This window comes from Corvus brachyrhynchos, unplaced genomic scaffold (genome assembly GCF_000691975.1).
Source record: "Corvus brachyrhynchos isolate BGI_N302 unplaced genomic scaffold, ASM69197v1 scaffold116, whole genome shotgun sequence".
Taxonomy (NCBI): domain Eukaryota; kingdom Metazoa; phylum Chordata; class Aves; order Passeriformes; family Corvidae; genus Corvus; species Corvus brachyrhynchos.
Genome location: NW_008240221.1, coordinates 13,618,666 through 13,633,041, shown reverse-complemented (window position 1 = coordinate 13,633,041; position 14,376 = coordinate 13,618,666). Strand labels below are relative to the sequence as shown.

The following is a 14,376-nucleotide window of genomic DNA, read 5'->3' as shown; positions in this document are numbered from 1 at the left end:
AATCACCTAGTTCCAACCCCCCTGCCATGGGCAGGGACAACTTCCACTGGACCAGGTTGCTTCAAGTCCCATCCAACCTGGCCTTGAACACTTCTGAAGCATCACTGGCTCTCTGCTTCATTCACCTTGACAGGTGACAACACCTTCTCCCAGGTGAAGCTGTGCTAATAGCTACGATGTAATAGAGGAAAATTCTTTTTCCTCTTGAGATAAATCTGTTAGAAGAAGAATAGAGATTTTGTGCTTTATGCACACATAGTTAAATGAAACAAAAATGGTTCAGGTTGGAAAGGACAACTGGAGGACATCTAGTCCAACCTCCCTCAATCAGGGTCCCTTAGAGCATATTACTCAGGATCATGTTCAGATGACTTTGGAATATCTCCAGAGAAAGAGATTCCAAAACGTCTCTCTGGACAATCTGTTTCAGTGCTCAGTCACCCTCACAGTAAATAGGTTCTTCCTCACACTCAGGTGAAACTTGTTGTGTTCTGTTTTCTGCCAGTTTCCATTTGAAAGGAAGCCAGACACATAATCTTAGCCCAGTACGTTCCCTCTTGATGGGGTACCACAGACCAGGACTTCAGGATAGAGAGACTAGAAGGCAAAACCCAAAGATTTCCATTTGCACTGGGTAGAGGAAATGTAAGGGAATGTGGGAATTATTTCATGTGTTTTTAGAAGCTCTCTGTTAACTCCAGGGCATGCTCATGCACCTGCACTTTCAAGAGCAAGAGAAGAGGTAGCACAGAAGCAGGGGCAGACCTCCAAGCCACGGCACAGCTCTGGGTGCAGTGTGGGCAGATCCACTTGGTCTTCCCAGAGATGGTCAAGAAATCCTGGGAAGGATATCCCCATGCCTTTGCACTGGAAGGGCTTGAAATTCCAACTCTGCCACTGTGGGAAGAGGAGCTGAGAGCTGCTGGGGTAGTGAGGAGCGGGGAGAAGGCTGAACGAGGAAGCAAGAGAGATCTCAGTGAGAAAGGATCTGTTGGCAGGAGTGTTTGGAGAGGAATGGAACCTGATTATGTTCTGGGGAGACCATTATGTCGCCAGCTCCGTCTGGGAAATTGAAACATTTGGTTGCATTTCACACAGCTTCAGGGCACCTGTAAATTGCCTATCTGCAGATAATCAGTGAGGGACCATATGCCAGCTCAGGGTTGCCAGTTCCCTGGCTCTGACCCACTCTTCCCAAGTCCTGAAATGCCCTGTACATCTTGTGAGGACAGAGGTGCCAGTTCCTGCTGCTGCCCAAGGTCTTAGCTCCACATTTGCTTTTAAGAGAAACCTGTTCATTTCCTCTAAATCTAAATGTAAGGCAACAGGCACCTGACAAAATGGTCCTGTAATATGGATTAATACAGAATATTTTCCTATTGAAGAAAGGGGAAATTCTAATATTTACGAGTAACATATTTTATTGAAGATTTCAGTCTTTAAAAGACATAAGTATTTGGTATAGAATTTCAAGCTCAGTAAAAGGCTGTTATACAAATATGGCCATGGTAGAATGTTGAAAAATGTTAACAGTTTTCAGCAACAAGGGAGCTTTACAAGGGAGGAAAATCAATATTGACTTATGCTGTTTATCCGTAGCATAGTAAAGTTACCTACACCTGAGAAATCTCAGTAATTAAACATCTAATCTAAATTCATACCAAAAAAGAAAAAAAAAAGGTTAACCAAATTCTGCAGCTTAAAGGGAGGTAGGAAAGCTGACCATTATGGGCTTAAAAAAACCCAAAAAACAAAACAAGAATTGCATTAAAATAAAAGGGCAAGTGGAAACAAACAATGGGAAAAAATGACCTGTATCTTCCTTACAGAACCTGCTTAATTCAGGCCTTGTTGTAGTGACTCTTGGCTGCTCACAGCTGCCTTGTTTGTGCTGCTCCAGTCACTGAGCTGCCCTCCTGGAGCCCCAATGGCCCACCCTAATTCCCACCAAACAAATAGAACAGTCAAACTGGTTACTGCCCATCACCCCAAAGCTACTTCTCAGCGTTTTCATTGCAGTTACAATGAACAGAGATGCCTCAGAGGGATGAGTCTGATTTTATGCACGTACCCTCAGGATTATGGACTGGTTATCCCAAACTATTCTCCAGCTCTGGCAGCTGCTGCCAGCCTTGTGTGAGGGCCCTCATCCTAAAGTATCCACCTCAGCTCAAGGAATTGCAGTGCATGTTTCTCTCCTTTGACTGCAGCCTGGGAAGGGACATCTTTAATATCTGATTTTTACATGTCCCTTTCCATCTGGTCACTTTATGGTGCTCCCATAAAGTATTTGCTACAGACATCCCAGGGGAAGAATTACTTCATGAAAGGACACTGTTTGTCATTAGGCTCTTAAATGCTTATAGAGCCTGTGTACCTACTGAGTTTATGTTTTCAGGCAAAATTTTTCAAAAAACATTGTTCTTGGAAGAAACAGAGATTAGTTACACTGAATCTTTCTAAGGGCTTTGAGGAAATGTCTACCTTAAGAAGTTCTCTTTCCTTTTCAGATCAGAATACCAGTTTATCCCAGTCCTCAGACTGGAAAAGACTTATGTTCATGTCTTTATATGCATCCTGATGGCTCCACTGAAGCCAATGGCATTATTCACCATGTTTATGACTTGGCAGTTGCATTTGTTTTTTGCACATGTGGAGACTTGATTTCTTTTCTTGGTGTACATAACTGTTCCTTACCAGATGCAGCCTCAGGACATGTGATTCTCCAATTCTGTCCTATTTATGTCACCATTCATATTTAATTAAAAAGCAACAGATAATGTCGTGACAAATTTTACACTGGGCACAAAGCCTGCTTTTTTTTTTTTTTTTTTTTGGTGGGGGGTGTTATCTTTTTTTATTTGCAAAGCTGAATTTAACTTCACTGAGCAATTCCTGTCATTCAAAATAGAGGCATATCCAGCACTTCTCTAGTGTGTCACTTGAAAGAAACAATTAATTACATTAAATAAAAAGTTTAAATTTTTTCTTTAAGAAATGAGCTTTAACATCATAAAATACTGTATTCTCATTCTGAGTCAAATATCTTGCTATTTTTTTTCCCGAAAAAGTGCTCAGCAAGGCTTTGTTCTTGCCTGAGTGTTGTATTACTGTAACAAATCACTAAAATGTCCCTGAGATGTCTTACATCAGGGAAATGGAAACCCTGAAAAATATATGTGCTTGGCACGGTTTTTCTACATATTGTGAAATTGCTACTATAATTGTAGAATTTACTATGTTATGGGAAAAAAGGCCTTTTCTTTTAAGGCCTCTTTTTCTGCAAAGCTCCTATTTAACTTGAAGCACAGACATAAGTGCATCCTTATTTAGCTCAGTATTTAAACATATGCTTAAATTTAAAGATGTCCTAGTCCATGAGACTCTAGAATTTGATTAACTAAATCATTTACTTGAGTACTTTGCCAGATGAAGATCTTCAGAAGTAAAAGACCGCTATGAGCATAGGCTGCATTGCTGTCTAAAGTTATAACTTTGAGAATAAATCAAGCAATGTCACGGTTGCTCTGCAGCCCTGAAGGAGGCTGATGTGGTCTGTCACTGTCCATACCATAAAACAGTCCTGTAGTCTAAAAATTGGGTAAGTGTAAATAAATTGTCTGGTGGGAATTTTCCCTGGCACATGGCAGCAGCCAGACTGTGCCCAGGGATTGCTGGGGAGAGAGCTCGTTTTCCAGAGCAAAGCTGTGCCAGGGACTTCTCTAGGTGCTTAATAGCTGTGAAGATTAAATTCCAGTACCTGTGTCATTGCAAAACCTGGAATCTCCTGGTCTTAAGAACGTGCACTCTAAGTTCTGTGCTTCAACTTTATCATGTCCAGGACTTAGGTCAGGCTCCATGATGCTGTTCAGGAGCCGTGTGGCTCTCTGAGGTAGTGAGTAGAGAACGACTTCTTGTTCAGGGCATGATACTGTCCCTGTTTAAGCTTTCAGAGATGGATGAGCCCTCTTTGAAATTCTCACACAGGTACAATAACTGCAAGGCTGACTCCTTGGACACTCTTTGCTTTTCCACCTCATGGTGAATTCAGAACTGAATTTTGCAATGACCTCTTCTTTTTCAGTAGAGGCAAAATCACACATCCCACTAATCCTACATATTTAGTATTTGGGTCTGCATGTTGGGAATGAGGGCTTATGCCTGGGGAGGTACATACTAACACCACTGCTTGGCAAAATCCTGCAAAATCTCCCTTGACATGGAACTGAAACCAATGGGATTTCCTCCAAGAGAATGTCTGCTTCTGGCAGACAGGGTGTTTTTGTAGGTCAGGGATTATCTTCAATGTGATAAGTGTGAAAAAAGTTCAGTCCTTATTGAGGAAAGAAAATAAGATCAGAGAAGCATCAAGTCAGAATTGCAAGATGTTGTGAACTAAGATTTCTCTATTCATAGAGACTTTTACTCTATTTGATTGACATCTCTATTCAAATTCCCAAGTAAAAAATATCTATCCATGACTAAATCTAAAATAGTTCATGTCCTTTTCTCAGACTGCTTATGGAAAGAAAAGTGATACTTCTTGTCCTTTACAGAGGAACTCAGGCAGTATCCAACACATAGATGGGGAGCTGAGAATCAGTCTTAGAGCAGAGGGCTGCCACATTGCCTTAGCCTGGGATATTTCCTCACTCCAGCAAAAGCTGGGCTAATCTCTTCATGATTTTGCTATGTAAGCAGGGTAGACACTGACATGCTGATATTGCCGACATGGTGAAGGAGACAATTATCAATCCATGTTAGGAATACTGCCTGGAAATCCAGCAGGCTGGTGCAGAGGGGTTGAAATTAAGCAGGACACTGTTGAGGTACCAATCATTTTTCTGTAGTTACGGCTGTATCAGCATTTCCACTAGAATACTTGTTTCCAGAGGTTTGTACAACTAGCCTGGAAAATGTGCTCTGGACAGAAATTTGACAAAAAATTGTTCCAATTGGGGGTAATAATTTCTTTTTGAGGGCATGAGGAAATATCCTTTTTTTTTTTTTTTTTTTTCCTGAGACAGAAAAGCAGAGAAAAACTAGGCATTTCTATGATAAAATTGTGCTGAAAAATAAATGCCTAGAGTAAAGGAATCACAAGAAGTAGAAGTTTATGAGATAAAAACCTCATAAAAATGGAAATATAGTCTTAATTTTTTTTCTGAGTTTTATTACAGACACTTTTCTGTCTGAAGAAAGTATTTAGCTGTTTGGGCTCTGTTATAAATTAGTTAGGTCTGTACCACAGGCTGTACTTTGAAGCATTGAAGCATCTTCCATTTATTTCAACAGTTATGCTCCCAGAATTTTCAAAAATAAATAGGGAAATTTTGAAGAGGTTGAGAGCACACAGAGAAGAATAAAGTACAAAATAAGTTAAGCTGCAAAAGGAAGATAGCGTCAGAGAGTGGGGAGGAGAAACTCTGCTTTAATGAGGAAGCAGGAAGAAAATGAGAATAGTGTTGTGGACACACTGGTATGTCAAAGCGGGAAACAAAGAGAGCTAGGAAAGATGAACTGCTTCACATTTACTTGTTTTCAGCAGGGTTTTGATTGCCTGTGTGGGCAAGAAAGCCAGCTCCTTGTGCTTGATCTGAACATCCATAACCCATCTCAAATTTGTGGTTAATGATATTTTGCATCGCTAGGGGTAGGATGAGCATCCAAGTTTCACATTGGATCCTTTGCTTTTCAACCATGAAGGAGGTAGAAAGAGATGGAGAAGTGACTGAGTAAAAAAAAAGATTGCATTTGGGAAAAGCCTCTAGGATGAAAAAGAAAGGCTTACAGAAGATTTTCTTTTACCTGACTGCCATATCAGAAGAAGAATTTCCACCTCTCCATTGTTGGGCAGGTGAGGTGATGTGTAGGGCTCTGTAGTGAGAAGTGGGAATCTCTCAAAGAACACCTTAAAAAAGCCCCTAAAATCTTGGTTGGAGTTGTATCAGCTTGTGTTAGCCTGTGAGCTGCTGTGATCACAAATTCCAAGTTACTCCTGGGGAAATGATGAATTCCAGCGCTCAGCGTGGGGTTGGTACCAGGGGTTCATGATATTGCTGCTCATGAGAAGGCAGAGAGAGAACAAGTGGGGCACGAAATACCTGTGCTTGCATATTTCAGCTCTCACCCACACAGCTCTGTCAGGTAAGGACACAGTTCAGAATCTTCTCCTCAAGGGTTTGTGAAAACAAACATGGAATCCCTCCCTCCCTGTCCATGGAAAACAGGCCATGGAGAGGCCCATACTGAGGTGGAACAACCTGTACTAACTCAGTCTGTGGCATGGTTCACGCAAGACTACAGTGAAAAGAATAATTTTAGGTGATGGATGAGCTGCTTTCCATATCAAGTTTGCTTTCCTGTTCAAATTCCTTTTGTCTGTGTGAGACATTATGAAAGAAGAATAAAAGTCTTATCTGTCTATAATAATTTGGTTACAATACTCTCCAAACAATGTTTCACTTGGTTTCCACTTCACCTTAATTTTCTCAGATATCCTGATCATCAGCGTTTAAAGCCTTGTTGGAGGAGAAGCTGCCTCTTTGCGGAGAATCCCTTTTCCCCAGCAACACTACACATCTTTTGCTCACTGACTGCCTAACTTTGCTTCCTTACAGTGTTTCCTAGGAGATCAAATGGGAGCTTGAAGTACTCAAAAACCTAGTGTTGCAATGAAAAATAACTTATTAAAGTTTATAATTACTGAAAAATTAATCAGAGACTTAGCATGGTACTTGCATAATGACAATAAGCCAGGCTCTTGTCATAGTGAAATATGGAATAACTACTTTGAAATAAATCTTAATTATGCTAGAGTTACTACTCAGTGTGACTTAATTAAGAGTAGAGCAGTGAAAGCCTTTGGGGGAAAAAAAGAACGCTGATTACACAACCACTTAACTGCATATTCTTCCTTTCCCCCTGGTTCTTTTCCTTCCCATCAGAGAGAATTTCAAAACTAAAGTTGTTCAAGGAACTTCAAATATACATTAACACGTGGCAGGTTACATTCTAAATAGAAATTGTTTGAAGTAAAAAGTTGAGAATGATAACCCTGAAGATCATCTCTTTAAATTATGCACACAAGGTACCATGCATCTGTATCTACCTTGACCTTAAAAATGCACTGCTTTGTTAGGAAATAAATTTGTGAAACATTGAATGGTTTGAGTTGGAAGGGACCTTAAAGACCATCTAGTTCCAACCACCTGCAATGGGCAGCACACTGTGTGCTGCTCCAAGCCCTGTCCAACCCAACCTGGGACACAACCAGGGATGGGGCAGCCACAACTTCTCTGGGCAACCTGTGCCAGGCCCTCACTACCCTCACAGTAAACAATATTTTCCTAAAATCCAATTTAAACCTACATCAAGTATGGACTACAGAGGAGAAGACTTAACTGTAGTAAAAAAAGGAAAGACAGAGGAATAGATTAAGGTTAAAATAGCCCACAAAGCAAGGTGTAAAGAAATAGACCTTCACTGCAGCCGCCCAAGTGCAGCATGCAACTATGGCTATAGAGTATAGATAGATATATTGTTCAACAAGCACACCAACAATGTAAGAGGCTCATTTGTCATGGTTTCACTTCTTACCAGACAGAAGACATGCAAAGTCAAATATATCATGGCAATAATTCTGTTGACTTCAACAGAGTTATCTGAACAATGAATTCAAAGCAATATACTTTGAGGGAATGAAACCAAACCAAGCAGGAGATACACACAGGGTTCTTGGAAGATTATCTAGACCATATATAAAATCAGACATTAAAGGAATATGCACAATATTGCAGGGGATTTATGGTAACTGGGGAAAAAGGTGTGTAATGAAGATCCAGTATGCTGCATGTATCAGTGTCAAATTGCTTGGCATGAGCTATGTTGCTTTCTTCACAGGTGCTTATGCAGCTCCAGTTGAACTGAAAAGGTGCTGTAGAATAAGGTATAATGTACTGAAAATAATTGAAAGAAAAATAAGCAAAATGAAGTGGAAGAATTAAAAAAATGTGGATTCTCCATCCCAAAATTATTCCAATTTTCCTTGCTCCACAGAGACTGATGTATCTGCAGAAGTAACAGATGCACTGGTCTTTTTTGGTGGATGTGGAAACTGGTTGACAAAAATAACAAAATGACATCCATGGAAGATCTGGTTTGTTTTCTGCTTTACTCCTGTATCAACATAGAAATAAAAACCTTCTGGTCCCAGTGTGTGATCAATGTATTTGGTACCTATTATACAAGTGCTATTGCACATGTGTGACACTGAGAGGGGTTGGTTTGACTCCTCATCAAACTCTAGTTCATTTGTGTGAGCCCAGCTTTAATAATGACATCTTCTGATGTCTTGGCTCACTATCTTCTGCTAAGGGAATTCCAGATTTTTAAACAATCTGTTTTGCATAAAACTTCATAACCAAAATATAAAATTTGAGCTGAATTATTCCTGGGATTTATCTCTAAAATTGAAGCTTGGAAGGCATGGTTATAATCTTTTCTCTTTCTCTTGATATTTTGTCATTTTAAGTGGGGTTAATCTCCCCAGGTCTGGATGAATCTGCATTGCTGCTGTCTGTGTTTGGACTGATTGCTCTGAGCTTCCTTGATCACCAATGGACAGAAATCTGCATTTTAAAAAACCTCCTTAATTTACTCCTAATATACAACTATAAAATGGATCAGAAGTGTCTGTCACTCTCTTATGGCCATAAAGGAAGTTCAGATATAAATATCTGCATTGCTAATATCTGAAGTTAGATGAGATGAATCCTGGCTTTGATGGCTTTGGAAAGTGCTGTTTCCCTCAATACAATGCATGACAGACATCCCTGGGATACATATGGGCAGTACAAGAGAAGACCAGGAATTTCCCAGGTGACACCCCCAGAAGTGATAGCCAAGGGTCACAGTGCTGCAACAACCCAGGTTTTGTGTGGGCAGTGGAGGAAATCTAAAAAGAGGCATGGGAAGCTTGACATTCACAATGGAGTGTTCAAAATAGGATGGATATTGCACAATGCCATCAAGATGCAAATCAAGGTCAGTAAAGCCTTCCCAGTTAGAGACACATCCGAGCCATAACCCAACATTAAAACATCCCCTGCTCCTAAACCTTACAGAACTATTTACTGAACTATCAGTCCTGTGTCTGGCCCTCGAATATTTTGGGTCAAACCAGCAACCTTGATCTAGCTACCCCTGGAGTTTAGGCTTCAAATTCAAACTTTGGAAGCTTTGCCTGTCTAGAAAGTTTCTCTCTCTCTAAGACATGTTGCACTCAAAAGTTTCCTCGAACAATCCAGAGTTTTGACCACTCCTAAAACACAGAGGTCATTTTTGGCAAATGATAAATGGCAAAGTACAGAAAGTATAGAGAAGAGGTGAAATTGCATTCCTTGGAAACAGAAGCAGCTCATGAACATTAGAACTGGCATTCAAATGGCTTTTTTTTGTACTGCAGGTGAATTTTTCCGGCTCTCCACAACCATGAAACATGGAAGATGTGAGACATGTCACGTAGCAAAGAATTAACATCTTGCAGAGAGCTTTTTAGTAAAACATATGTACACACCCTTGTCAGCAAACTCTGAAGGTTTGAGACTGAGTTATCAGCCACAAATAGACATGTATACACATTTTGGAAGGCAAACAGCTTCCAGATTATCTTTTAAATGTACCCACAAGTAAGACATACAAAGTAGACATAGACGCTCCATATAGTGATATCTTTACATAGTGTCCCCATGGATACTATAGGTTCAGGAAGACATTGCTCATGGAGGATGCTATACCATATTCCAGAGAGTAGAAAGCAAGCCCTTTTAAAATACTGAAAGGAGAGATTGACATGGCAAGCTCCAGTGCAGAACTGGGCCAAGAGCAAACTGAAATGGCTAGATCTGTTTTCATCCCTTCCCTTGGGCCACTGAGCTGAGTAGTTTACAAAGCAGAGAAAGTCATTCATAGTTCTTTACAGTACAGTTTCTAGTGCCACATAGTAACTGCGGATTTACTGCACTCTCCTGTGAAATTTCAACTGCCATAACAAAGCTTTATGTTGCAGATGATCAACACTCAAATATTTAGGAATAATAATAACAATAAAAAAGACATTTCACCCTCCCCTCCCCTTCCCACAGGGGACCAATCTGTCTTCTTACAACTAGGTGTTGATCCAGCCCCATGCAAAGCTTTACAAGGTGGGGTTTTTTTTGTGTGTGGCAAGTTTTTGAATAACATTTTGCTTAAAGAGGGGAAAATCCCACTTCCTGCAGCATATTGCAGGGACCAGCAAACATATCCCTTCGTCCCTTGGACCAAATATGTAATGATAATACTGCGCAGGTGCTCCAGAGCTGACTCAGCTGCTACACGGTCACGTTGTGCCTGTGAAATGCAATCCATCATTACATTTAAAGCGCCTGCTTGATTAATATTCAGTATTTAATGTCAACACCGATAAATTAGGATTCAGAAGTGTTACACTGCAGGAACTGCAAACAGTGCTGCAGTGGCGATGGCCTGGGCTAGTTTTGTGAGATCTGTTCACTCAAGGGGAAATTCACAATTCAGAAATACCAAAATATATGTATGGTATTAACTACCAGCTGTGACCTCTTGGGGTAACAGTGATATGTCACATTTAAAGGAACTAAGTGTTAAATTTCCAAATGGCTATGATAATTTCTTCTCCTATATAAACAGTACCTCTATCCCTTAGCTTTCCCACCCATATTTGCAACAATGCTCTAATTGTGGTGTTACAGGTATACAAGGTATACTGGATTTGGGAAGTACTTTGGCTTAGATAGTTTTAAACATTTACTTCCCAAGTGCATAGGTTTCTTCTTAACTAACTTCCTCAAGAAAATAAAAAATTACCATGGCATTTTCAATCTCTCTTGGTCTTGTAACATTTTCTGATTTGAAATATTGTTTCTTTCTCTTCCATGGACCATTTTTTCGAACAAATCTGCCTTTTCCCCTAATGTTTACTTAATGGTGACTCTTTTTTCCACCTTTGCTTCAGTCCTACATATGACATATTAAGCAATTCCCATTAGAGCTACAGTTTGAGACTCAGGAATACTTAATGGCCAACAGACTCTTCCCTGGTGGAGAATGAGGATTCAAAGGAAACATTTGAGATTATTTCGCTTTCATTATTTTTGTTAAAAAAAGTTTGCACCTTGAGGTGTCATGAATACCCCTTCTTGATCTTCCTTTGCCTTGTCAGACCTGGCCAGCACAAGCAGCTGAGATCTTTGCTCTATTTTCCCTGCATCTCTGTGCAACACTTTTTTAAAAAGAGGATATACTATTATATTTTTCTAAGCCTTTCAGACTGCTGTAACATGATCAGGATTCTCCTGAATCTCTATGCATTCGATCTCTTCTCGTTCCTTCCTTTTGGCCCTTTTCTTTTTCTTGTGGTGCTTTTTGGAAGGTGGGAAAAAGGTTAGAAAGACTGGCAAAATAACAAAACAGTGCAGAAGTGTGCAACTGCCGGCAAGCAGCAAGCATTTGAACAGTGTGAAGGTCAAGTTTGAAGGCACAAAGAGAAGGGGGACCAACCCAATAAGAAAGGAAGAAACGTTCTGCAAAATGGCTGTCCCATGCTCTTGGAGAGAGTTCTTTATACACTGAGTTCGGGTGTGCTCAGTAGCTAATACAAATGTATAAAGCAGGGGTGCACAGTGATCTATGGCAAAATTCAAAGTGTAGATAAGGCACAGTATAGAAATGCAATCCATGTCTACATTCCATAAGGTCATCAAGCCAAGGACACCCAGCTCTATTGAGGTGACACTGAGAATTAACCAGAAATTTCCCAGAGGGTGGATAACCAGGAAGAAGGTCAGTATTAACACCAGCAGGATGCCAAAACCAGAAATCAGGACAGGCATAGTTACTGATAAACCATAGTGGTCCATGAAAACAAAAGTAGGGTTGAACACAATGAACTTGATGCTCTGTATAAGAGAGAGTGGCCTCAGCTTCTCCAGCAATTCCACCGCTTCCCTCTGTGTGTTTTCACTAGTCCTGGCCACAAGGTACAAACGAGAAGCAATTATGTTGTTCTCATCTCCAGCTTTGGAGAAAATGATGTCATTTTTGAAGTGCTGGAACTCTGGCTTTTTTAGAAAAGAACTCTGGAGGATGCTGATAAACTCACTTTTGTTGGTTGCACTGATGTTACCCACTCGAAGGTATTGGTAATACTGTTCAATCCAGGACATGGTGTTGAACCCCTGGCTGAGTGTTTTTAGGTCTTCTTGCACAGTACCATTCCAGTACTCCAGAGGTTCATAGATGTAGAAGCCTATCACAGGGCTGTAGTTGCTGAAATACTTTTGCTGTATGAGGGCATAGGAAACGCTTGGGGACTCACTGGCAAGAAGGTTGATGATGTTGGCTCCATCATTAATCTGTAAGCACCCCATAAAGGAGAAAGAGGCATAGATGAGATACAGTATCACCACAAATGGCTTGACGTAGATGTTGGTAATCCACTCATTGTAGTGCTCTCGGAGGAAATGCTGGATAAAGTGGTGCTGGTACGGGTTGGTCTCATGGTGAGAAGTGTGCTGATGGCCATCGTTCATCATGGTCTGGAACCACACAGGTTTCCGGTCCAGGTATTCTGCCGAGGGGATTTTACAGCAGAAGATGCTGTGGTACCGGTTCTGCTCCAGCTGGCCAGCAAAAACCAGGCAGGAGCCAAAGAAAGAGAAGATGTAGAAGTAGTTCAGGAGGATGGAGACACACATGTTCTGGCAGAAGACTTTTACAGCTTCGATGTTGGTGAAGGGGCTTGCACCCATGCCGAAGGCTATGAAATACAAGGAGCTTGTCATCGTGTAGGAGACCATGACGTCTGAGTAGGCATCTGCTACTCTGTCCTTGAAAGGCAGATTCTCTCTGGTCCGACGCCATCCTGAAAGGAGTTCAAACACTCCTTTGGTTCCATGACCTAAAATGAGAAAATGAAGTTTATATGTCTGCATATATCAAGGGGGGCTCCAATCATCCCCCAAGTGTTTCATCCTCCAGCAGTAAAAAAATTTTGTCTGCTGAAATTTGTTATGTTTTTGTCACCAGTTAAGCAAATGGAAAATTGTGAAGTGTCTATCTAAAGCTAAATACCAGATTCATCTGCAGGTGCCTAAATTAACAGGCCTGATATTCTGAGACTCTCCATGTTCAAAAAAAAAATGAAGACACTAATTGATTTTAATGAACATTGAATTAGTTCCCAAATGGACTGCAAATAAAGGAGAACATGAAGTTTGGTTCAAGTCTGGGGTTCATTCTAGAAATTCCTTGTGTCATCCTACTACATCTTTCAAGGTTTAAGGGCTTCAACTTGAAACAGTTAAAAATACAAAGAGTATTTTCTTCCAAAGAGTATATTTTATAAAGATTATTTGAGAAATGAATGGGTGTGACCAAGAATGGGACTACTTGGCTCTTCATACAGGACAAAGGAAAAATTATTCTGTAAGTACAAATAACCAGAATAATTTGTGTCATTATTCTCTGCCTACTGAGTGAAATTGGAACTTCTCAGTGATAGTACATAACTTTGCACACTGTATGAAAATCGACATGTTGGTGGAAGTGATGGAGAGAAGAATACTGGCTAAGCCATTGTTCCACATTAATTGTCTAGAAAATGTATGGGTTTATTTTCTCTGGTTGTCTGTGTCTCTCTCTTTACTATCCAGAGCTCCTCCTGGTGACAAGGAATTTCCTTAGCTCATGTGAGAGGACACTCAAAAAAGTCAGATGTAGTCAGTGTTCCATGACAGGTTCTGGCTTTGTATTCCATTCCTAAGTATTTTAGGGATATGATTTTTTAACAAACTAAAATGTAATACAGACTCATTTTCATTTTATTTGTCACAATCACACTCTAGGAAGTCTACAGCTATTAAACTTTATGACAGAACGGTAAAACGGAAGCTAATCTTACTGGAAAAGGTTAACAAACAAAAGTTATGTATAATGTGTACATATTCACATATGTGTATGTTGAAAAGAATATATACACACGTGCACATTATTTTCTTTTTTTTTTACCATTAGAGAATTTCAACTTGGGGGAAAATAAAAAAGCTAAGATTCAAAAAAAATCCATCCAAAATGGTTTGGTTTTCAAATTACAATTAAATTTGGCTTTCAAATAATAATTAAAACAATTAAAAGCACAAATTTTAACTTGGATCAGGAAGTGCAAAATTCTCTGCACATTGGATCTAGCCCTGAGAAAATTCTGGCCAATGTAAGGAGACACACTACTGAGCAGAAAAAGAAGTAGATTGCAGATGCTTCTGCCTCTGTCTGTGGGCCTTCACCCTCTGTAGTAAA

The 14,376-nt window shown here is 40.1% G+C and overlaps 1 protein-coding gene across 2 annotated transcripts in view; it reads right to left on the bottom strand.

The window, feature by feature from the left end:
- Positions 1-494: 494 nt before the first annotated feature.
- The window catches only part of PTCHD4 (patched domain containing 4), a 92,340-nt gene continuing 78,458 nt past the window's right edge, over positions 495-14,376 (bottom strand). For both annotated transcript variants that reach the window (XM_008641816.2, XM_017745073.1), the window contains exon 3: positions 495-12,979. In XM_008641816.2, coding sequence (XP_008640038.2) covers positions 11,346-12,979 — 1,634 coding nt within the window. In that variant the 3' untranslated portion in view covers positions 495-11,345. The remainder of the gene's footprint in view (positions 12,980-14,376) is intronic.